The 25,755-nt window shown below is 33.3% G+C and overlaps 2 protein-coding genes across 2 annotated transcripts; both read right to left on the bottom strand.

The window, feature by feature from the left end:
• Positions 1-2,488: 2,488 nt before the first annotated feature.
• On the bottom strand, positions 2,489-5,049 carry LOC111880579 (putative methyltransferase At1g22800, mitochondrial). The gene is made up of 11 exons (XM_023877010.3): positions 4,822-5,049; positions 4,334-4,414; positions 4,147-4,225; positions 3,887-4,028; positions 3,707-3,776; positions 3,547-3,611; positions 3,394-3,472; positions 3,215-3,302; positions 3,051-3,115; positions 2,891-2,980; positions 2,489-2,802 (listed from the first exon to the last, which is right to left on the bottom strand). Exons 1-11 carry the CDS (start codon positions 4,957-4,959, stop codon positions 2,686-2,688), a joined length of 1,014 nt encoding a protein of 337 aa, XP_023732778.1. The 5' UTR covers positions 4,960-5,049; the 3' UTR covers positions 2,489-2,685.
• Positions 5,050-12,646: 7,597 nt separating this feature from the next.
• On the bottom strand, positions 12,647-13,697 carry LOC111880577 (uncharacterized). Its single transcript, XM_023877007.3, has 3 exons — positions 13,419-13,697; positions 12,890-13,004; positions 12,647-12,747 (listed from the first exon to the last, which is right to left on the bottom strand). Exons 1-3 carry the CDS (start codon positions 13,644-13,646, stop codon positions 12,674-12,676), a joined length of 417 nt encoding a protein of 138 aa, XP_023732775.1. The 5' UTR covers positions 13,647-13,697; the 3' UTR covers positions 12,647-12,673.
• Between the last annotated feature and the right edge of the window lie 12,058 nt (positions 13,698-25,755).

Here is a 25,755-nt window from a genome sequence, read left to right on the forward strand (position 1 = left end):
CATATTGTCCCGGTCCGGTCTTTTTTATCCTGTTCTAAAATTTTTAGAAAAAAAATATTCTTTTTTACGAGAATAAACAATTTAAAAAAGATTTTTTTAGGGTTTATATTTGATTCATATTAGTTAATCCAAAATTCCAAAAAAAAATATTAATTTCTTTTATAAATAAATAATAACAACTACAATCTTGTGATCCGATCCTCCCTTGACAATATCGAAAAACGAGCCAAAAATGATCGAGATTGATTTATCTAAATGAGATGATTATAACGATTATGACATATATGATTTAGACAAAATTGCAAAAATGGTCCCTGTGGTATGCAAATTTTTGGAGTTTTAGTCCAAACAGTGACTTTTTTGGTTTCGTAGTCCTTTTGGAGTGGTTTGTATGTGAAAATGGTCCCTCCGAAAATTGAAATGACTATAATACCCTTGGGGTATTTATTTTTCATTTTTCTTTCATTATTCTTAAAATTTAATATTTATTTATTTATTTTAACAATTAAAAAAATAAAAAAGATCCTCTCTCTCTCTCTCTCTCTCTCTCTCTCTCTCTCTCTCTCTCTCTCTCTCTCTCTCTCTCTCTCTCTCAACACCAAAGAACACCTTCATCATCTCAAGAACACATCTTTGTAAACTCAAGAACATATTCATGAACATTTTCCCTAAAATTTTGCCAAGTAGTGAATAATGGTATGGCAAAGAGTGGATAAAACAACTTCCGACCCACCCAGTCTTTCATCTATTTAATCAACCCCCTTCACATATCCCATTTCTCTCTCTCTTCTCTCCCTCTCTCTCTCACGTCAGCCACCACCACCCACCGCCAGATCTTCAAATCGAAAAGCATCTCCTCTATCTCTTCGGCCACCGATTCAGCATTTTTCAGCAGCTGATTGCAAAATTCAGTGGTTGAACGTTTGCTTGTGTCGAAGAAGATAGTGGAGGTGCCAAGCTTTTTTCAGTTCACGGTGGCGGTGGCGTTCGACTTCTAGGTTTAGGGTTTCCCTGAATTGGATGAGTAAGGTGGTGGTGGTGGTTTCTTTCTTTGTTTCCAGAGAGATTTTAGATTGTGTTAGGGGAGAGTGTGGTTTGGTGATTCATAGTCGCGGTAGGTGGGATAAATGTGGCTGATTTAATTATTCCTTTCCCAATTCCGGCATCATTCGCTACTACCCTTTTGTTCTTGTTAGGTTTCTTTGATTTTTCCTACTATTCGGTTAGTTTGTGGGGTTCCCTTGATCTGATTTCCAGAAACAGGAATTACACCTTGTGAGATCAATCTCAAGTTTCGAACGATTACGATGCAACAAGATCTGCGAAGAAAGGTTTAACTTCATTCCAACTTAATTTTTTCATTTGATTCATCTTCGTGCTCAATTTCATTGCCAATTTTGTAATTTCAAACATCAGAGATCTAATCTGTACCCTTTTAACTGAATTTTGAAACTGAAGACGGTGGTCAAGGGGTGGTGGTGGTGGTGAACGGTGGTCAAAGGGTGGTGGTTGTGGAAGATATTCTTAAGTTCATGATGAATATGTTCTTGAGTTTACGAAGATGTGTTCTTGAGATGATGAAGGTGTTCTTTGGTGTAGAGAGAGAGAGAGAGAGAGAGAGAGAGAGAGGTGGGACCTTTTTTATTTTTTTAATTGTTAAAATAAATAAATAAATATTAAATTTTAAGAATATGAAAGAAAAATGAAAAATAAATACCCAAGGGTATTATAGTCATTTCAATTTTCGGAGGGACCATTTTTACATACAAACCACTCCAAAAGGACTACAAAACCAAAAAAGTCACTGTTTGGACTAAAACTCCAAAAATTTGCATACCACAGGGACCATTTTTGCAATTTTGTCTATGATTTATAACACCCATTTAAATTCTTATAATGTATCAAAATGTAACACTATTATTAAACAACATGACATTTATATTTTCTATCGAATTTTATCTTTTGATATTTTATAAGAGATCAATCCATTGATATGAACCACTCATGTCATCAACCATAATCGTCATATCATTTAAATGAAAAAAATTTAAAAGATACATCAAAAAATAATAAATCTTTTTTGTAAGCAAGAAAGTATAATGAGATTTTCTGAATATAGTTGCATAATAGGTTGTGCTTTATCTATTTTACCGTTTATCATGTTTTCTTTTTTAGATTTTCTAAAACAATTAATATAACAACTATTTTGAAAATATTAACATGCTTGGTTATGTAACAACTTAGTTCTCTTGTGTAAACGTAGGACCAAAATACAACATTATACTTGAAAATCATTAAACTCTTCGTCTGTTTTAAAGTTAATATAGTACTGAAATTCAATAGTAATGACATAATTTTCTTTCATTTTATTCATTAAACACACAAATAAACATCTAATTTGATGTATTTTTAATTTTGAAATAGAAATATGTAAGGTCATATATTTACTTGATTCAATCCAACAAGCAACAACACTGCCCACAAAACAAATACAAAGGTTTTACTATATTTATAGTTTTAAACATGTCAAGGTTCTCAGTAGCAAGCAATAGCCACTATTTGAAGACCACTTTTATCTTGAACAAAATAGGGAATTTAAGCAGATAACTTGTTGCATCATTTTTTCAAACTGCATTTCTTCCCCCCAATAAAAAAATATATATATATTTAATCTACAAATAAGTTTTAGTTATTTGTATGTCCAAATTCCTTCTGTATGTCCTTGAAAGATACAGTAGCAGATCCCCTGCGCTTGGCCTTCTGCTGAGACTCATGTTCCTTCCACCCAGTCATGTATATCACCTGTTCCCAAAATACCCCTCCCTCATATGTCATAAACTCATATAACTGGATAGATTTTCAAAAGTCAATGCAATTAAGAATGAAAGACCTGGAAAGTTGCAGGGATAGTTCCATCTTCTGCTGCAAACATGGACTCATAAACAGCTGCTGTGGCCACAGCTGTCTCCCTCTTCAACAACTACAAAAAAGTCGAGAAACAAAAAGATTAAACACAAAATTCCAAACACAAATAAATAAATAGATCTTACTTTGATTCTATTTACAAGAGCATTAGTTTCACCCATTGCGCGCAAATGTTCTATTAGCTCCAGTGCTAAACATGAAATGAGAATTATATTTAGTAGATTTATAATTTTCATAACTAATAATAAGTTTATATAAAAAAAAAAAGAATTTGGAGAAAAATGCTCACCACTATTATATCTAACCTGGTATTCATCAACATCAACTCCTGGAAGAGTGAATCCTGCTCTAGTCAACAGATTGCCTGCATCTCGTACCTATTTGTGTGTGAAGGTGAAGCTATTTAACAAATGAATGGATGGAAATAGACAAGGGCAATTCGGTAAATAGATATCAAAAAGATTATACTTGTGCTAATGGTGATATTCTTGGACTCACACCACCTTCACGCTCCATGTGTGCTATAGTGCATGCGATTCTCAGCTCTCTATTAAAAAAAAAAAATCATCAGAATGAGAAGAAAACTATCATTTTGCAAGAAAAATAAAAAATGAAACTAACTTTAGTGTTTCTCCACCAAAAATAGCTGCTAAAAACAAGCCATCAGGTTTCAATGCCAACCTACTCTGTCACACATATAGAGCAATTATCAGTACATTATTAGTTCCCCTAGGCTACTATTGAGAAGGGCATAATCGTCTTTTTACATAAGTATCACTACCTGTATCATTGCACCAGGAAGATCGTTTGTCCAGTGGAGGCCCAAACAACTTATCACTAAATCAACAGAGCTTTAACACCACAAATAACAATCCAAGTAAGTAAAAGTTGTAAAACTAAAACTTAGGATATTTTTATAAAAAGCCCATGATTTAATGGAGAGTTAATTAAGCATATATACCTTGCTTGTATAGGTAAAAATTCTTCATCGCCTACCAAAAATGAAGTTTCAATGTTATCACTAGACAAATCTTTTTCTGAATCTTTACATAATTTCACCATGTCATGTGATGAATCCATCATAATTAGCTTCTCTATGCCACCTAAAAGTACATCAAAGAATTAGGGTTTTATATGGCATATTACATATCCTCATGATTATGTAAATCTTTTAAATTATTCAAATGCATGAGTGAGAATACATGTTTCAAAAAGTCTTACCACGTCCATGTACAGAACGCCTAATTGCTTCCAAAGAACCTCCCAAACATAATGTTGTAGGAAATGTCTTCTTCACATCCTATAAAAAATTTATTTGCTTATGGAGGTATAAGTCTAGGGAATTAAAGATTAAAACTTATTTTACAAAGATAGAGGAAAAAGATATAAATTAGAAAAATCTTGTAACCTCCAACCGATCCAGAAGATTATCAGCCACAGTATTGACAAGAGAATCTTTCCTGTTTATCAGCCATGCAGCTCGATCACGCTGCAATGAAGTGAGAATAACTTTACAATGTGAACTGAAATGAAATGATGCATAATCAGAAAAGATTGCAAATGAGATTAGAGAGAAATCCACCAAAATCAAGAGAAATTGTATCTGTAATCATGTTAGGGAGCGCATAAGTTTTGATCTAAGAACAGCTGACCAAAATTCAAAATTTCACTTACCGGTTACCAAATCCACAAATTTTTTTTCAATAGAAGATGCTAACTAATTTACATTTACATTAGCAACCACCGATTGAAGAAAATCGTTGATGTTAACTTGGCAAATTCACATTTCATCAATTATGAAACACGCGTCATATACAACACCATATGTTTAGGAATAGATCAAAGAAAGTAAGTATGACAAGGAGGAAGATTAGAGTGAAGAAAACAAAGCTTAACTTGTTTGCGTTTGAGGTGGCGATCGAAGATTTGGACTTTAGAACTCTGAAGATTAGTGTCAATATTCTCCGCTGTGCAAAATGTTCTTCTTCTTCTCAGAAAACTGCGTAGTAGTAGGTTTCCATTCAGTCTGCTCATTTCTTCTCTTCTGGTTATGGAATTGGTACAGTTCCGCTGAAAGCGAGGTTACGCCGTTCTGAGTTGTGACCAAGGGGTTTTTTATTAGCGGCGTCTAAAATGGAGTTTTTGACCAATGGTGTTTTCTATAAAAAAAAAATAGTTTTAAAAATATTTACCAAATAGCAAATAGGTAGTTTAAAAAATTTTATATTTTTTTAAAACTTTTAGTTTTTTAACTCTTTTTTATTGTTTTTTTAATATATGTTTTTTGATTTTTTTTTTTAACTTTGTGCTATTAATGTTTATCAAAATTTTTTACAAACATCATTTTTACCTTTTATTATGTCACATTTCATTATAACCAACTAGGGGTGCAAACGAGCCAAGCTATTCGTGAGCTACTCGGGATCGGATCGTTAAAAGCTCGACTCGAAACTGATTTTAAACGAGCCCGAGCCGAGCTCGAGCTTAATATTAAGCTCGTTTATTAAACGAGCTCGAGCTTGAGCCTATGTCACTAAGCTCGATTAGGCTCGCGAGCCTAAACGAGCCTTTATATAATATAATTTCTTAGTTTTTTATATATTAAAATAATTGTGGATTAGGAATTTAGGGTATTAGTAAAAGAGCTTCTTAACAAGCTCAAGCCGAGCTTAAACTTATTTAGGCAAGTCAGACAAAAAACGAGCCGAGCCCGAGCCCTAGTCGAGCTTGTATAATTATTTACGAGCTCAAGCCGAGCTAAGTACAAGAAGCTCGAATCGAGCCGAGCTCGAGCTCGAGCCTCTTAGAACTTAAACGAGCCCGAGCCGAGCCTGGCCAGGCTCGGGCTCGGCTCGGCTCGGCTCATTTGCACCCCTATAACCAACAATCTTTTTTTATAAAAACCAACAAACAATTTTTTAATTTAAATCAACAAACATCATCTTAAAACCAATATTGTAGATACAATGTTCTAATGTTCTAGGTACAAAACCTACAATTGTTTCTTACAAAAACCAAATAAAAAAAATTTCTGGATAATCTAATTGGATAACCCTTACCTACAGAAAAAGTAAAATAAAAAAAGAATAAAAGATGAGTAATATCAATGAAAAAAAAATATTGAAAGACTTAAGCAATTAGGAACACTTCCCACTTAAGAGTTACGAACCTAAATCAAATTAAAAACAATAAGAAAAACAAAGTTATCAAACAATAACTATTGAATGTAACAAACAAGCAAAGCAAACCAAAACAATAACTAACATGCAAGCAAAGCTAATGAATGTAACAAACAATAACTAGCAAGCAAAGTTATGCAACACCAACACATAGTCACAACGACCTATCGATTAGTCATAAAATCCTTATAATAACTAGAAAAATACACCCAAACAGGTAAACTATGATCAAACCATTTCTAATTAATAATACTAGAAAATAACTAGCAAGCAAACTATGATCCACTATTGGCATAAAAATGAAATAACAACAATACTAATAATCGCAAGTAACCAACATCTCGTGTAATATTAGTCATTGCAAAAACAAACAACAAAACCATCTAATGTAAAACCTAATTCAGAAAAACAGGAAATCAAGAAACGTAGCATTAAGAACATGAGAATTTACAAGGAAACGAGGAAACATGAAAACATTGTATAAAAAAGTTGGAATTTGCAATCGATGAAATCAAGAAACATAGAAACAGGAAATTTACAATGACATATGGAAGGTTAGAAGCTGAAATTAGGAAACATGGAATCAGGGAATATTAAATCAGTAAACGTTTTGAAACCTAAGAAGCTGAAATCAGGAAATTTTGGAACATTTGAAATTAGGAATGCCGGAGGTAGAGAAGTAGAGGTCGGAGAGGCGGTCGACGGTATGGAGTTCAGTGATCAACAGTGCTTATTTCACTGAAGGAAGCATCGAAGGTCGTCTGGTAAATCGGGATCTAGGCGCACTAGTTTGGTTGGAGTTAGAGTCGTCTGATGTGGCCGGAGAGCCGGCGTCTAGGTGGGCGGAGATGGAGGCTCGTCTGGGGTGTAGGTTGTACCAACGTTGACTCGTTAAGTTATGAGTTAGGGCACACTTTCATTGAGTTTAATTACAAATTACCTTGTTTGGTAAATATTTTTTAAAAACATACATATTCAGTAAATATTTTTGTAGAAAACACCCTTCATGTCAAAAACTCGTTTAAAATGAGTTCGACAAAGGGGTTTGGAAAAACAAAACTTATTGCTAATTAGCTTATAAGTTAATAAGTGTAGGATAACTTATGAAAAAATGACTTCTAGAGGTTCCCCACCGGAATAAATTATTTTCATCAAAACACTTTTTTAACTTATAGTGGCGTGAAACTTAATAAGTTGCTTTAAAAAGCTTAGCCAAACACCCCCAGAATCAGATTGGCTCTTGTTTTAATTTTATTTAGAGAATTGAATGAGGTCTTGTCATTTAATGGATAAAACTCTAGCAAGATGACACCTTAACATTTAATGGATTTAAAGTTGAATGATCATTGAACTTTTCAATGGAAAAAAGGAAAGTTTTTAATTCTTAATTATTTACTACAAATCACATTTTATAACATTTTATGGATTTAAAGTGGGACTTTTCCCCCACAAAAGCTAAGTCAAACACCCTCTTAATCATAACAACACTCAACAAGGTCTGTTTAGGTCTATTTGCTCAGAAAACAAAGCGGGGAAAACTCTTATTCCGTCCACTGGTGTGGTTATAACACATAAATAATTCTAATTGAGTTGATTCTAGTGAAAATAGACAAAATTTCCTACAAATCTTGTCTTGGGTTGTTTTCCTAATTTGGCCCAGATTTTTCTCTATAACCCTCAAGCAAGATCACAAAATTTTGTTGTCTTCGGAGTTTACAATTATCGGTACAAATTTTCAGGTGCCTAGGGTTGTTGCGAGTCTTCTTGATCATCAAGGATATGTCTAGACTATACTAAGGAGTAAGGAGTATCAGAAGTAGTTTCATACCTTGGAATGTTCTGGAAACGAGCTAGCCTTCTTTTTCTCTTGAAACCTAACCTGACAATCTCACTTTCTTCAAGATCGAGACTCAAATGGAGGGTGAGTGAGAGTGGTCTTAAATCTTAAATGGTCAAGGACTTGTGTATTTGATACTGGAATCAATTGGCTTTCGATGAGAATCAGTTTGCAGATCTAAAACAGGAAAGAAAGGAGGCCTGGTCGTTGCGTCGTTTACAGGGGAGTAACATAAAACATGTGACCTAATTTTTATAAATTGGCAGATTTAGTCCTCAGTTCTTGGTCCGATGACAACATTACCCCCAAATATAGTTTCCAGATTGGCAAAAATGGTCCTTGTACAAACCAATGATTTTATTTTAATTTCTTTTATTTACTTAACTTTTATATTAGTCCTTGCTTTTCAAAAACTTCATAAATATATTACGAGTAGTAAGAGGGTGTTGGGCATAACTTTTAAAGTGACTTCTCACTTTTCTCTTTTTCTAATAGTCAAAAAGATGTTTGGTAAAATGAAAAGGACTTTTGTAGTCAACTTTTTCAATAGAGGAAGTTACGTCTTTTTGAAAAGTCACGTAAACGTGACTTTTCCAACTTTTCAACCACTTAACACATTAAATTACCTTTATACCCACCAGCTACCCTAATCAATTCATCAATTCAACCACTTAAAACATTAAAGTACCTTTATAGCCCCCAACTTTTGACATTTTTCCCTCAAAAGCTAATCCAAACACATTTTAAAAAACAACTTTTGTAAAAAGTCCTTTTACAAAAAGGACTTTTGCCCCACAAAAGTTAAGCCAAACACCCTTTTAGTCATAACAACAGTCAAAAAGGTCTATTCAGGTCTATTTGCTCATAAAACAAAGCAGGACAAACTCTTATTCCGTCCTCTGGTGTGGTTATAACACATAAATAATTCTAATTGAGTTGATTCTAGTGAAAACAGACAAAATTTCCTACAAATCTTGTCTTGGGTTGTTTTCCTAATTTGGCCCAGATTTTTCTCTATAACCCTCAAGCAAGATCACAAAAGTTTTGGTGGTATTATAAAGATATGATGTAATCCTAATGTACAGTTACTACATTTCTTACCAATTAATTTTCATTTTCCATTGTAGTGAGGTGACTTTGGCCTCTTTGATTCTTGATACTTTTTAGCCTATTACTAAGCTTGTAAAACTTTTTAGGGACATATAAAAGCCTTGCCAATCCAATAAGAAAATGTATAGGTTTTTCAACGTTCAATGTTCTAAGTAGAAAAAAATTGACTTCACAATAATTTAAGTTTTTATTAAAGTGGGACTTAATAGAAAAAATGAAATTGCAATGCTAGAATAAATAACTAAATGGAAGTACATTGCTACTTCATGCATTTATCATTTTTTTGAAATGTTAAAGTAAATGCTTACATGTAGTTTGACTTTGTCTCCTTTTAATCGTTGATTTTGTTTTTTTTCTTATAAATGCTGGGAAAGGAATCACATATCTTAATTCTTATCTTCAGGTGATCATTGAGTACTCACTTTTACCCTTTGTTTTATTTTTATGATAACACAATACTGATCTTTATAATTTTTTTTCTTGCAGAACATTTTTGCAGATAATCTTGTTGAGACAAAAGATGACTTCCTCAATACATTTTCCACTGAGGGTAATTATATCAAGTATGACCCAAAACATTTTCCTCAAAAAATTGCATTTTGTTACATGTTTTTCTCTATTGATTCTTGATGGTTTTTCATTTACAGATCGATCTCAGAGGGAAAAACAATTTAACAAATTGTCCCATCTTCATATAACAATGAATCAAATGGGACTTTGAAAGTAGATTTTCTGAGCTTGAGGTGAATTTTACTCTTTATCTTTTTTTCCATTCTGGAAGTTTTGTTGGTTTAAATGGTTTATTCTTTTTTATCAGGCTGTTTGTGTTGAGGGCACATCTATGGGCCTTCTGTATTGTAGATTGGTGCCACTTGTTATTCTTCTTGTTGATGGTAATATTTTTACCATTAAGCAATAATACGCAATCTACATATACATTTTCTTAACAACAAATTGAACATGACTATACGTGTGTAGTGATTCACATGTAAATCACATATGAATTACATGTGATTCACATGTAAATCACATATGAATCACATGTGATTCACATGTAAATCACATATGAATCACATGTGATTCACATGTAAATCACAATTACACGTGATTCACATGTAATTCACATATGTATCACATGTGATTCACATGTAATTCATATGTGATTTACATGTGAATCACTACACACGTGATTCACATGTAATTCACATATGTATCACATGTGATTCACATGTAATTCACATTAAAATCACATGTGATCCACATGTAAATCACAATTATACGTGATTCGCATGTAATTCACATATGAATAAAGATGTAATTCACATGAAAATCACAAGTTGGTCACATATGAATTACATATGATTCACACGTCAATCACAATTACACGTGATTCACATGTAAATCACATGTAATTCATATATGAAGCACATATGATTCATATTTGAATCACATGTGATTCACATATGATTCACATGTGAATCACATGTGATTCATATGTGAATCGCATGTGATTTAGATATGATGTCATATGTAAATGTGATTCATATGTGAATCACATGAAAATAACATATGTATTTTTGTGAGTATTTTTGCATCAATCATTTTTTTTAATTTTCTTGTAGATTTGGAAGAAATTTTGGTGAATATTGAAGACGTGAAAAATGATAAATTGAAGAAAATAAGGAAATATTGACACGAAGACATGAAAACACTTTGAAATTTGTAGCATTTTTTATTTTTTATATTTTATTTTGTATCGAATGAAATAATTATACTATTATGTTTATAGATTAATTAATAAAAATGAGATTTTTTATAATTTACTTACAAATATTATAATATAAGAAATATGTATATATGCATTTGAAAAAATATGTATATATGCACCTAAAACTTTGATTTTTATTGTTTAAAAAAAGTATTTTTTTTTAAATATTCTGGTTCTTTTTTTAATATATTGATTTTTAAAATTTTACTTTTTATTTTTAAAAAAATGCAGTTTTTTTGAAAAAATTACATTTTTTTTTAAATTGATGTTTTCTTTAAAAAACTTGCAGTTTTTTTTGAAAAGAATTGTTGTTTTTTTATTCAAAAAGCATTTTTTTTTTTTGAAAAAAATTGCAGTTTTTTAAAAAAGTTGCATTTTTTTTTCTTTTAAAAAATTGCAGTTTTTTTAAAAAATTGTAGTTTTTTTTTTTTTTTAAATTGCAGTTTTTTGGAAAATAATGCAGTTTTTTTATTTAAAAAATATAGTTTTTTTTTAATAATCCAGTTTTTTTTTTTTGAAAAAAATGCAGTTTTCTTTAAAAAAAATTGCAGTCTTTTTGAAAAAAAATGCACTTTTTTTAAAAAACTGCAGTTTTTTTGAAAAATTTGCAGTTTAAAAAAAATGTTTTTTTTTTCAAAAATTCATGTTTTTTTATAAAAAGTTAAAAAAATCTGCACTTTAAAAAAAATAAAAAAAAAATACTATTTTTAAAAAAATCTAAAAATTTGATTTATTATGTAAATTTTTAGACATTTATATTAATATATTCAATAATACAAAAAATTAAACATTAAATGAGATTGGTAAGATAACGATAATGTCTTTAATGAATTAATTTTGATCCAACGCTTTACTTTTAGTTATCGGGTTATCGGGAAACTTTGAGTTCTCAACACCCTTATATATATATATATATATATATATATATATATATATATATATATATATATATATATATATATATATATATATATATATATATATATATATATATATATATATATATATATATATATATATACGTAATTGTTAAAAATGAGAGGAGTGTAGTATAGGAATTTAACTTTGAAAAATAAAGGGGTGAGAAAATGAAAGGTGGCATACGATGGTTTCTTTTATTAGGGTAGGGATTTCTTTTATTTACTCAACTTTTATATTTATCCCTTCTCTTCCTTTTGCTTTTCAAAAACTTCATAAATATATTAGAGTAGTAAATCGAGTCCAAAAATTGTCTTTAAATTTTTTGTTATTAAAAAAATAGTGAATTGGATAGAATAAAAAAACTAGTTCATTCTCTATTTCTATATTATCTTCAACTATTTTCAATTCACACACGTCTTTTGAAAATTGGAATCATCACAAGTTGAAGTGGCAAGAACCCTTAGCTAAACCAATTTTCCTCTTGCAAATATTGAAATGGAAAACAAGTGAATAGCAAAGAAGTTCTGCGTTCAAAACTTTTTTCATATGACATCACCTTTTGGCGACAAAAGTCTTTTTGGTGTATACGACTTTGTAACACAAATGAAAATATTTACGTTCATATCTTCAAAAGTGCTTTACGACACAACAAACTAACTTGCTTAATATTAGACTCAAGTCAAGTTTCACATCAAACTCTTGTAAAAAAATCTCAAAATCTGTAAAACTTATTGTAAACCAAAGGCATAATTTACCAATTCATCAATAACAAATTCATTTGCTTGGCTTTAGAATCATCAAACATAATAAAATAAACTTGTCATTGCTGCTGTAAAATGTTAAGAACAAGATGTCAAACTGTTGTAACTCATCAAACATCATTTCAACACAAAAAAATTAAAAAAAAAAAAAATCTCAAATAACACAGCTTTATCAACGGACATTGCGGACTTTGTCTTCTTGTCCTATTCCAAGAGCCTTCTGAGCATTTGCAATACCTTGAGGATCTACCAATAATACAACACTCAACATGATGAATGCTAGAATAAACAAATCAATGAAAGAAAAAAAAATGTTGCTATTTCTTGCATTTAACCTTTCCTTTTATAGTAGTTAAAATATCATGGTAAATATAATGCTTGTACTTACCATAGAACTGTGTGAAGATGCGTGTGAAGAAGCTCAAGTTGCGAGAAACATTGTATTGCATTGAATAAGGTAGTGGTTTCACAAGAGTATCAATGCTGAAGACCCGTTGCAAGAACTGTAAAATGTTGACATGGTATTAATTTTTGTAAAATTACTTCTTTAATCAAAGGATTAAGAAAATTTCAATCCAAGAAAGCAGGTCAAAATTCAATCCTACCACAACCACAACCACTTTCAGTTAAAGAAATTCAAACCCTTAATCCTCAGATTCATAATTGTCTATTTCTTTTAGCAAATTACTGCTGAAAATGTGTATACCATGACAATAATAAAACATTTACAACACTAAAAATCACATTATCTCTTAATAGCGATTTAACAAGTCATATATTGGTCTTTTGTAGATAAGGGACGATGTAAAACCTAATTTCAACTAACACACAAGGAGACTAATCAAGTGTATGCTGCTGGAATTGGAGATACATCTAGAAAAAGGCAAGTAATTGAAGAAATGAGGAGGTGGTTTTACCTGAAAATTGCGTTGGAAGCTGTAACGGAGTTCAGGGTCGATTTCGAGAGAATCGTCTTCATCGGCAGCAACATCTTTGGGCTTCCTCTTGCCTGGAACGTGCATAGTAGGGGTGCTTCCTGGCTGGGCGGTGACTTTGAGCTTCGCGTCTTTGAATTTATCTCGTTCATCGTCTCCTCCGGCGCGCCATGGCGCCGATGCTAACAATTCTTTCTTTGGCTTCCCCATCTTCTTCAAAACCCTCGCCTAAACCAATAACTGTGTTTGGATAACAATAAAGAGATTTGGTGGTAGCAAAAGCAAAATTCCAAGGTTTATTTCCACAATTTACATAAAACGCCCTCTAGTTTTCACAAGCTGTTAAAAATGACTAGAGACAAATATCATAAAATGAAAATTAATTTGGGTCATTTTTATTAGGGCCGTTTCCTATTCGGATAAAACCGAATTACCCAATTGGACAATTTGGATTGAACTATTTAGTTTGGATATTCGAATTTTTGGATTGGTTTTCAACAAAACCGAATTATTATTTTGGATTTCGGATTGGTTTTGGTTTATAAAATAAGAACTGAATAAACATTTATTATTTATCTATTTATAATATATATCTATAATTATTTATTAATTTTGTAATTTATTTTTCCAAATAGGTTCAAAACGTTTTACCCAATAAAAAAAACATTAATATGCATTTTCTCTCGAAATTTTTGTATCTGTAATATTTAACTATAATATATCTTCTTATTAGTTGTTTATAAATTTAAATTCACAACTAAATTTTTTGTTTTTGCTTCTTGTGTAAAGTTGGTTAATATTATAATTATATGTCGTTTTAAAATGTTTCGGTTTTTGAAAACCGAATTATAAAAACCGATCCAACCGAATCGTAAATGGATCAGATCGGATCAGATTTGAATTTAGATTGGACAATTTGGATCCATGTTTTGAAAACCGAAATCAATTTCGATTTACTTGATTGGATCGGATCAAACCGATCCATCCAAATGAACACCCCTAATTTTTATTATTTATCACGAGTGAAGAAAGTTTTATGGTAAACCAGCCATCATCTCAATGGATTAACATAGTTACCCTATAGCAACACAACAACCACGATTCTACTTGATTCTACTTGATAATCTATATCTTTTTCTTTAGACAAAACTGCACAAATAGTCTCTGTGGTTAGTTGAAAATTACCACTTTCGTCCAAAAATGTTTGTACTAGCACCAGAAGTCCAAACTTTTCATTTTTTTTTGCAAGTTTGGTCCGATTTGCTTTGAACTTTTTTTTATAAAGACGATTTTGCCCTTACTTTTTGTTTTTTTTATTTTTTTATTTATTTAAATATTTTTCTGATTGAAAGAAAAATTTTAAAAAATAAAAAAATTAAAAAAGCCAAATCTCTCTCTCTCTCTCTCTAAAGAAAATATCTTATGTGGGTATATTTCCAATCTCGTTTTCATTTGGGTTTTTCTAAATCATAACTCAATGAAAATCATTTGTGAGTTCTTTTTTTCAAGGGTAACTTAAGAATTAGATTCCTAAATTCGAATCAAAAACTAAAATTGTGTGTGTTTGTGTTTATGGAAATCAATTTAAGAGTGTATGTGCGTGTTCTAAATTTCTGGAAATCGATTCTTGGGTGTTCATCCATCATCTTCATCTGGAAATCGATTCTGATCTAGAGACGATTTCAGAGATGTAGGAGGCACTGACCGCTTCTTTGTGAAGGCTTGCTCGTAGATATTTGAGAAAGAGACGATTGTATAGGGGTGTACAAGAACCTTTTGCAAGAGGTGTCTCAAATGGGTCTCGTGTCTAGATCACATGAATGTTCATAGAGAATCAGGTTGGAGGAAATGGGTCTCGTGTTTTTGACTGGAATCTATCTAGGTGCAATGTCTTTTTCTAATGAGAGAGATGAGGATGCGATCTGCTTGATCTTCCGGTTGGATTTTTGTGGGTTTTCTTATTTCTTGCTTGATCGATCGATTGAGGATTTTTGAAGTAGATGTTTATGTATTCTTCTATTTCTTAATCATTTGATCTTGGATTTTAGACCTGTGAATTGGGTCTTCATGAGTGCTTATTTTTCTTGATTATTCCATTTGGGATTTATGATTTCAGTAATCGATGATGATTTCTTCCCCTGTTCTTGAGCATCGTTCAAGCTTTAAGTTATTTTTTGTTTGGGTTTTATGGGTATTCTTGTTCAAACTTTAATGACACCTACAAATCAGAAACAAAGAGATCGGGCTAGGATTGACTGGTGATCAGATTCGTAATTATATCAATGTGTATTGTGGCTTTTCTGGAGTGTATTGGTTTAATTTGAGAATGGTGGAGATGAGAGGAGCAGGATCTGGAGCGGGTGGCCAGGATAGGCTACGATTGACTGATGATCAGATTCGTGAGATCATCTTCACTGAGGTGGTTGCTGCTGTCCGAAGGTCTATTTCGGAGATGTTTGGGTCTATCAAGACCACTATGATCGAGCTCTTTGATGATTATTACGCTGCTCTTTCTGAGGCTACTGTTGTTGTAGCTACCATGGCTGTTTTTGCGGAGGGGATTCGAGGGGAGAGATCCTTCCAGTATCTGGACTTCGGTAATATGAAGCCCCCATAGTTTGATGGGGTCAGGGACCTGATTGTGGCGATGAGATGTTTGTCTACATAAGGGTTGTTTCTTCACATGATCTTGCCATGCTGACCAGAAGGTCAAGTGCGCCCTGAAACTTCTTCAGTCAGGTGCGAAGGATTGATGGAGATTGGTAACTGGGTCTTACACTCCTGAGCAGAGAGTTGTTGTTACTTGGGAGCAGTTCTCGAAGATGTTTCGTATGAGATACGTTCCTTTGGTGGAGAGGGAGAGGTTGGCTTAGGAGAATCCAAATTTGAGGCAGGGGACTGAGACGGTGATGGAGATCACTAAGATGTTTACTAAGAGGGCTCTTTTCTGCCCTGAGTTTTTTTTTGCTTCTAAGCAGGCTCAAATGACTCAGTACTTGAGCATGCTCAAGACAGATATTCGAAAGTTTGTGTCCACCCATCGCTATGCTACCCTCGTTGAGCTTCAAGAGGCCACGAGGAGGCAGTAGATTGAGATAGAGCTCCAGTCGAAGGAGCTAAGGCAGGTTGTTGTTCGGTTACAGCCTGCAGCGAAGCGGTTCAAGCCCACTTATTTGAGATATGGGGGACAGAGGGGCCACACTTGTGGCAAGTGCATCAAGGTTCATGATGGTGTTTTCTGATCTTCATCTGGACGTCACAAATATGGCAAGGAGGGGCATTATGCTAATAATTTTCATCAGCAGGCCCCAGTACCGAGTACCCGAATTTGTTATCACTATGAGCAGATTGGCCATGTGAAGGCCAACTGTCCCTTACTTGTTGTGAGGCCGGCGCAGGCTCCAGTACTAGCTACATTGAGGATAACTGATGGACGCCAGGGTAAGGCGGAGCCCCCGAGGGCTCGAGGTCGTGCTTTCCAGCTCACTACAGAGCAGGCAAGGGCGGCGTCAGACGTCGTTACTATGAATTCTTTGCTTGCTCTTATGCTTTTTGACTCGGGTGCGATTCGGTCCTTTGTATTTCAGTCTTTCACTGTGGATTATGATATGACTCTTGGTGAGTTGGAGAGTCTGTTTTGGGTTTCTATCGCCAACGAACATAAGGTTTCTACATCGAGCGTTTATCGGGATTGTGTCTTGGAGATTTTTGGAGTGCCTTATCTGATTGATTTGATTCCTATTCCCATGAGGGATGTGTGCATAATAGTAAATATGGACTGGTTGATTAGGCACAATGCGATGATTGACTACGAGGGACAGTAAGTGGTAGTTTGAACCCCAAGTGGGGGAGAACTAGTTATTTATGAAGAGGGTACCAGGGTTGGATCAGCCTTTTGTTATGCTACCAGGGCTCGACAGTATATTCAACATGGTTATATGGGTAATCTTGCATATGTGGTTGATACTAGAGCGGGAGTGCAGGCTTTAGTGTAAGATGTGCCGGTTGTTAGAGAGTTTGTTGATGTGTTCCTGGAGGAGTTACCCCGCGTGCCTCCTGAGAGGCAGGTTGAGTTTAAGTTTGATTTGGTTCTAGGTGCAGCTCCGATTGCCAAGGCGCCGTACCGATTAGCACCACCAGAGATGTAGATGTTGTCCTCTCAGCTTCAGGAGCTGTTGGGCAAGCATTTTATCAGACCAAACAGTTCGCCGTAAGGAGCATCAATATTGTTTGTCAAGAAGAAGGATGATTCACACCAGATGTGCATTGATTACCAGGAGTTGAACAGGTTAACCATGAAGAACAATTATCCACTTCTATTGATTGATGACCTCTTTGATAAGTTGCAGGGTGCATCTTGGTTCTACAAGATCGCTTTGAGGTCAGGGTAACATCAAATGAGGGTTAGGGAGAAGGACGTGGAGAAGACCACGTTCATGACACGTTATGGTCACTACGAGTTCGTGGTGATGCCATTTGGGCTCACCAATGCACCTGTGGCAATTATGGATATGATGAATTGGGTATGAAGGCCGATGCTCGATCAATCTTTCATTGTTTTCATTGATGATATCTTGGTGTATTCCGAGACCAGGGAGCAACATGAGGAGCACCCTCGAGAGCTTCTGGGAGTTTTGAGGTGAGAAAGGCAATATGTCAAGTTCTCAAAATGTGAGTTTTGGTTACAAGAGGTCCATTTATTGAGGCATCTTGTTAAGTAGATATTCATTTGGAACAGTAGAACGTGCTTCGAAACTGTTCAAACAGTGAATAAAGGGAATTCTAAGAGATTGTGACTCGAATAGACTTATAGTTCAGTAAAGCGAAATACAGCATAAACCTAATAATCAAGAAAGAACTTAAATGATTAGTGGTGTTTCTATTGTCGAAGAAATTGGACACTGAAAGAGGAACCGCTCCTCTTATCTGATCGAGTTGAGGAAGTCTGACTTAACCAAGACTTCAAATATCTATATGATATAACTATTTATTTTTCCACCATTCACTTGAGTATGTTATACTTCAAGTGACGCTAACAATTGATATTATGTGATGATGATTGGAAGAAATAACCAACTGATTACAAACAAATGGTATTTCGTGCTGAAGATATAACAAGATCTGTTATAGTCTGTATTTGAACAATAGATGTTTTGTACCTATTTTAATAGGGACATGTAACAGTTGTAATTTATGAATAGATTTAGAGTTACTTATCGTTTAATGGATGTTCATATTCATGCTCTGAAGCAAAGTATTATGTGTTAAAGAATATTTTCTCATAATGTTATTTATGAAGTAAATCTATAAACTTTCATTAAAATGATAGTTCTAATGATAACACTTAAATAATCAAATGATATTTGATTATGACTTATCTATTTCATAATCATCATGACCATATAAATAAGAAACATATATACCAGCTTCAAAAGGATGAAATTTTTTAAGGCGAATGAGTTTGATTCAGTTGATATATGGGAACTCTATTTATATGGGAAGATGATTCGCAAGTATCTTTATCTATTAGTAGTTAAAGAACAAAATGCTTGACAAATAATTATACATGAATAATGTATGTAATATTTTCAATCCATAAATAGATTTGGTGATAGATACTTAGTCAATTTCACTGACGACTTTTTTTCGTTATTACTAAAACTTTTGATTTGCTCAAATTGTTTCATAATGAAGATTGAAATGCAACTTAATGAGATCATCATTAAACTTTCGTTGTGATCAAGAAAATGAGTTTTGTAAACCAAGTCTTCTTTGAACATCTTAATAGTTATGGCACCGATTCATAACTCGTTCCCTCAAAAACACTCACTCATCATTCGTATGAGTCTTATGGCACTAGATCACCTGGTCACTTGGATCTATCTAATGATGTTAGAGGCTGCCTTCGTATTCTCTTGTGGGATAGAGTCACCTAACCACTGGTTGAATGTCGATAGTACAATTTTTTGAAGATGATAAAACATAGACCTTGTCGTCTATTATATGATGTTTTAAAGAACTATTTCCTTTATAATATTTTTGGAGTTATGCTCACTGCAACAATATATATTGGATATATGTATTTCCATCCAAACAAGTAGATTAAATACTTTCATTAGACTAAAGATGTAATGGTTTATCCTTATCTAAAAGGTATAGAGTTGTATAGCTCATGTTAGACAATACGTTCAACCACTCTATCATCTACTAATTGCATTTATTTAAGTTATCCTAAATAATTGTTTAGGATAAAGCTTCTACTAATCCCACTGATTTTCATTCCAGAAGATAAGTACTTAGAAAGTTCTTTTACTATGGGATCCATACGGAACTATAAGAGCTAAAGAACCATAAAAGAAATGCATCATAGTTTGGAACTAGCAACTTTTTCGACTGTTGTTGAACCTGTTCAATAGTTGATTAGACATTGATAGAAAACATAGAGATGCATTCATGTATGATTAAGCTAACATCTCAAATATAAGATAATTACATAGTGTGATTTAATTATAAATCAAGATGAATTTTGTGTTTTGTATAAAGCTAGTGGGGGCACAGTAACATTCCTACTCTTATATGTAGTTTACTTACTAATTCTTGGAATAAAGATCTATATAGATAGATCATGGAAACTTAAAGGATTAAGTAAAATTGCATTAATTATCAAGGATCTTAAAGAGCTTAAGATAAAAGAATTTGAGAGAGTTATCTTGTCAAATACCAGATAACATGATTTTGAGCATTCCTCAAAATCCTAGTACAATGTTTTGAACTAGATAATATGATTGTATTCCATATGTTGTTACAATTGGATTAATCATATATGACATGATTATGCATGTAGACCAGATAAGTCTTATTCTTAGAGCATCGCAAACAATACCGATATAATCTAAGAATAAGTCATGGTGTGACTTAAAGGAACATTCTAGAGTACTTGCGAGAACTAAAGAAATATTCCTAATCTGCAGAGTATTTGAAAGAAAGTTATGTTTAAGCTATTACAATTTACACATATGTTGAACTTCCAAATAGATTGATATGACTCTCAATCACAATCGGGCATGTCCTCATTATGAATGAAGAGAAATTTGCATGGATAGTGGTTCCATGTAGATTTTAATCATAGTTACACATCAAAGTTAGAGTACATTGTTGTTCGGGGAACCACATACTAATATGCTTAATGTATACTTCATTATGACTATGAGTAATCCCATTACACAAGTATCGATATCTAAGTCATGTTTAAGAATCTAATACATTCTGAATAGTTTTTCTCTATATATGAGTTATATATATATATATATATATATATATATATATATATATATATATAACTTAAAATGTTTGTATTCGTAAAGTTTATACAAAACAAGTTTGTCAAATCTACTTAATAAAGCTCTTTCATTAGCTAAAGCATGAAAATCAAGCTGGTGATATAGGGCCTTGTTGTAACGCCCGCGTTTCCTGCTAGATTTTTCATAGTTTGTAATTACCTTGATCAACTATTGTAATATTTTTATGAATGAATAAGAAAGGACTAAACATATAATTATGTGCTTCTATGATATTTTATGCAAATTATACTAGTATTTAATAATAAAATAATCCTAACCTAGTTGTAGTATACGTAATAAGGATTCTGGAGATATAAGGAATGTCTGAATCCGACATAGAACGAAGAAGTTATGGTATGTTGAGGTTTCATGTTTAATCTGATACGACTACGAATGTCGCAAAATAGTGAATCATAGATAAATCGCTTTATTAGCCTAAGTGATCTTGTAGTGACTTAAGAACATGGTTTGGCATGCGGAATTAAGGATTGCACGATGAACATGGTGATTTGGGTGTTCAAGAGATGTATTGAATATGTATGGTGTTACAAAAAGGGACATAGATATACATCTACATAAATAACACACACTCAACTTTTACACCTCTCAAGCACATCTCTACAAGTGGACTAAACCCACCTTATATAGAGGTGTTTACATGTCTCTCTCTCACTCTCTATCTCATGAGTCAAAAGGCTAATGCACCACATACAAGTGGGCTTTACAAAAGTCAACACATTACAAAGTCATACATGGAAAACTTTTCACCCCAACATTCTCCCCCTCAAAGTTAGAAATGGATGACCCACTTCAATTCTTCCAAAATCGAGCAACTACGCGATTCAAGCCTCAAGGGTGACACATGTCGAAACGAACTTCAAATCTTCAATTCTTCCATGATTCTTCAATTTGGGCTCTAGTATGTGAGACCATACAAACCGAGCATCAACGAATGATCACGAGCTTCTCAAACTCCAAATTGATCACCCAAAAGTTGAGCATGAAAATACACCCCAAAAATCTTCAATAAAACCAAACCCATTTCGAAACGAAATCACTTCCAAACTTCCAATTGCATCATTTCGTGTACTTCAAAAATTCAAGGTCACTTCGGTCTTCAAATATGCGTAATATGAAAAATTCAAGTTCGAATTTCCATATGAATTTCTCCCCCTTTTTATAATCGAAATTTGATTATAAAACCTTCAAGGAAAGAGAACGTGCTCTATTCGGAATTTTTCGTGTCAAAAATCCCCCTTAACATGTGGCATAAACTTTGTGCTTCAATCCGGAAAATCAAAAAAATCTTCAATTTTTAGCTTTGTTCACGGACCGCCTTTGACAAAATTTCTCAAAAATGGGTAGAAATTGTCAATTTCAAAATTCTGCAGTGACCCGGTGCGCCCAAAACAGTCAAAAATGCAAAACTCTCCCCCTTTTCCGAAGCCGGGTAGAAAGCATCAATTTGCATTAACTGCAGGGGCTTGAAATGCATTTTCTTCAAATTCTCAGCAAAAACAGTCCTTTTACGAACTTGAGTACGTGCTGCCAAACTGTCAAAATTTCAGGATCCAAATTCAAAAATTCTTTTTTTTTTTTCATTCCAAACATACGAAAAATTGTCCCAACATTCGAAGATGGATACAATGTGTCACACTTTCAAAGATATAAGGTCTAATTTCGAAAATTCTGCACCATACTACAAAACATACAAATTTTTGTAAAAGACGTCAAACTTTCGTAAGTGCAGGGATCATTTTCAAAAATTCTGAGTTTCTTCCCCAATTCATACAAATCCACAACACCCTTTGTACGAAATCCTCAACACCATTTTAAGGAAATTTTTCTCTCCCCCCTTCATTAGATTCAATCAGAGCACTAAACTAACGAAAATTTTTCACAACCATTTTAATGAAAACGAAGGCATACGAAGCCTCTAAATCTTGTCTGAATCATTCAACCACTGAATCAAGATCCAAATAAAAAAAACTTTCATTCGTTCAACAACTACTCATCATCAAGAAATCTGAACATTCGTGCTTTATCCCCAAAATCGATTCCATAACTCAGTCCAAATCACGATTCCAAACATTCGACTGTAAAATCAACGACCATACATGAACTCTTCGAACATCAACCCAATCGACTAAATCACCAATAGCAAACCATTCGATTGTTAACCTAAGCACCTCGATTCCAAATCTTCGTACATCAACACAGTTCTTCCCAAATCAAAATTATCGATCATCACACCAAAAGCTTCGATCGAACGACTCCAAAAACGAATTCTCAAGTCTCATACATATTTCGTCTTCAATCAGCCATCATTCGCTTTCAAAACGATCATCGATATCACACATCTTTTCGTCACTGAACAACCCTTCCTAGTTCATTTCCAAACCAACGAATCCAAGTCCAAGTTCTTTTCATTCCCAAACCATCGATGCGAACATCGATCAATTCCAACAATCGATCAACAGTCAAAATCGACTTAGACGCACTGGACATCGATATCAAAACATCCAATTTCAAAGTGTCAAGTGTCGATTCCAATACAGAATTCGAGCCATATTTCCAATTCGATTCGATTCCAATGACTCAAAACATATTTCGATTCCAGTTACACTTGTTTCAAACTAATCGACCTCAAAACGTTCAGTAACAACCTTCAATTTTGAATCAAGAATCCAACATTATGAAATCGTTATTTCAAAATCAATCCATCTATTCGCTTTTCCCATCCATTTCGAAATCTAACAAACATGAATTAGACCTCAAAGATGTTGACAGTCGATCCGGACAACCAAGAACATCATCAACCGACTTTGACCTCAAAAACACTAATCACAGCCAATTTTTGAAATAAAAATCACAAATTAGACTTGATTTTGACATCCAATGTTCAAATACAGCTTGTATCATCCAATTTCTTTCACCAATTCATTGATTTATCCCAAGAAAATCAACTTTGACTTTTACTGGACTTGACTTTTCGTAGTCAACAATCAACAAACTTCAAATTAATGATTCAAATAGCAAATTTTGGATCAAAAACTGAATAAACTATCAATTCTTCACTTGTTCTTCATGAAAATATCAAAGTTCTTGATCAATTTCATCAAAATAAAAGACTCAATCATCGACTTCACGCTATGACTTGAAGAAAGTCGATTTTATCTTCTATTGAATGATATGAAATTGAAACTGATTTTCAGATAAGCATTATTCATCGATTGGAAAGAGACAATGAGAAAACGAGATTAAGAACAGAAGAACAACTTATTATGAAGAAACATTATCCGATGGTACAAGTAAACGATGCGTGTGTACAAGTCAAAAGATGAACAACCATATACTTCAATTGAGATATCAAAGTGATTGAATAAAATGAGTTTGGGCTAAAATCGTATGAATAGTAAACAAATTATGTTTTTGGGCTCAAATCGGACAATTGATCAGATTGAATATTTGGTTTTAAAAATTTCGATGAACAGTAAATGATCATTTCAATTGGCTTTGAGTATCGAATAATGAATAGAAATTGATTGTTTTTGGACCAGAATTCAAATGAATATTTACAATTGTATAATCAAATCAAACAAACGAATAAGATTGGATCGGACCTTGATCAACAAAAAAATTATTGGATTATAACAAATGGGTTTTTCAAGGAAAATTTGATCGAACGAGTCAAAACGATCAAAAATCAAGAACGCAACACACAAATTCAATGAAATTAAGAGAGATCACAGAGAGAGACTCACCAAAAATGCTCCAATTGTGACAAATGTTGCCAAACCGAGAATCGTTCTTCAACAAATCACTTTGATCATTGGAGACCCGCTCTGATACCAATTGTAGTGACTTAAGAACATGGTTTGGCATGCGGAATTAAATATTGCACAATGAACATGGTGATTTGGGTGTTCGAGAGATGTATTGAATATGTATGGTGTTACAAAAGAGACATAGATCTACATCTACATAAATAACACACACTCACACACTCAAATTTTACACCTCTCAAGCACACCTCTACAAGTGGACTAAACCCACCTTATATAGAGGTGTTTACATGTCTCTCTCTCACTCTCTATCTCATGAGTCAAAAGGCTAATGCACCACATGCAAGTGGGTTTTACAAAAGTCAACACATTACAAAGTCATACATGGAAAACTTTGTACCCCAACAGATCTAAACGAAAGTTGTAGTAGTCGTTAAACCGAGAGTGTGTCTGACTTCGTAGAAGGAAGTTATGATTTTTCTAAGATTCAACGCAACAATATACAACAATGATATCAAAATTTAGAACGATTGATTGTTAGGAAAAGCAATCTAAATTAGAGTTGAAGATCTCGTCCATACCTATCCGTCGATATAAAGATAGTCGAGAATGGATATCGTATGAGAAAGTTATGATTTTTACACGGACTTCAATAGTCTAAGCCTGTAAAAATATAACTTTATAAAAAAATTCAAAATTAGCCAACATATTATAAATGAAAGTTGTAGATCTCGGTGATAGCTACGTGTGGATATAAAACCCACAGAAAACTGAGCTGGTACGGACAAGATATGATTTTTTAAGAAATCAGTAAAATTCGCACTCAACCATGCTCACCGACCAGGGGTGCGGCGCACAACTGACAAACCACACACTAAGCGACATATGGTACCAACAATTGGATGACACGTCATCATGGCCGACTGCGTGCGTGACGTGCAAGGGACAAAGGGCCCGGTATGCAGTCGTTTTTCTCACACATCTTCTCCAATTATCTCTAGATTACCTCCTAGCCTTTTAGCCCTCCCCCCTTAAATTCTCAGTTAGTTTAACGAATCCCTATGGTGTTAGATAGCCGATGAATAGAAGCCCCCCCTTAGTGTTCTACCCACATAATTCCTGGTTCTCACTAGATTACTGTGTAGGTTAAGCTATGCTTATTTTATTTTAAGTTTAACTTTTCATTATAGTCAT

This window comes from Lactuca sativa, chromosome 5 (assembly GCF_002870075.4).
Source record: "Lactuca sativa cultivar Salinas chromosome 5, Lsat_Salinas_v11, whole genome shotgun sequence".
In the NCBI taxonomy this organism is placed as follows: domain Eukaryota; kingdom Viridiplantae; phylum Streptophyta; class Magnoliopsida; order Asterales; family Asteraceae; genus Lactuca; species Lactuca sativa.

Coding starts and splice junctions, on each gene's coding strand:
- LOC111880579 (XM_023877010.3), bottom strand. CDS start 4,959: ATGAGCAGACTGAATGGAAACCTACTACTACGCAGTTTTCTGAGAAGA. Junction 4,226..4,333: donor ATCTTCTGGATCGGTTGGAG/GTTACAAGATTT, acceptor AATTTTTTATAG/GATGTGAAGAAGACATTTCC. Junction 2,981..3,050: donor CTCTTGTAAATAGAATCAAA/GTAAGATCTATT, acceptor ACTTTTTTGTAG/TTGTTGAAGAGGGAGACAGC.
- LOC111880577 (XM_023877007.3), bottom strand. CDS start 13,646: ATGGGGAAGCCAAAGAAAGAATTGTTAGCATCGGCGCCATGGCGCGCC. Junction 13,005..13,418: donor GCTTCCAACGCAATTTTCAG/GTAAAACCACCT, acceptor AACATTTTACAG/TTCTTGCAACGGGTCTTCAG. Junction 12,748..12,889: donor CATCTTCACACAGTTCTATG/GTAAGTACAAGC, acceptor TATTATTGGTAG/ATCCTCAAGGTATTGCAAAT.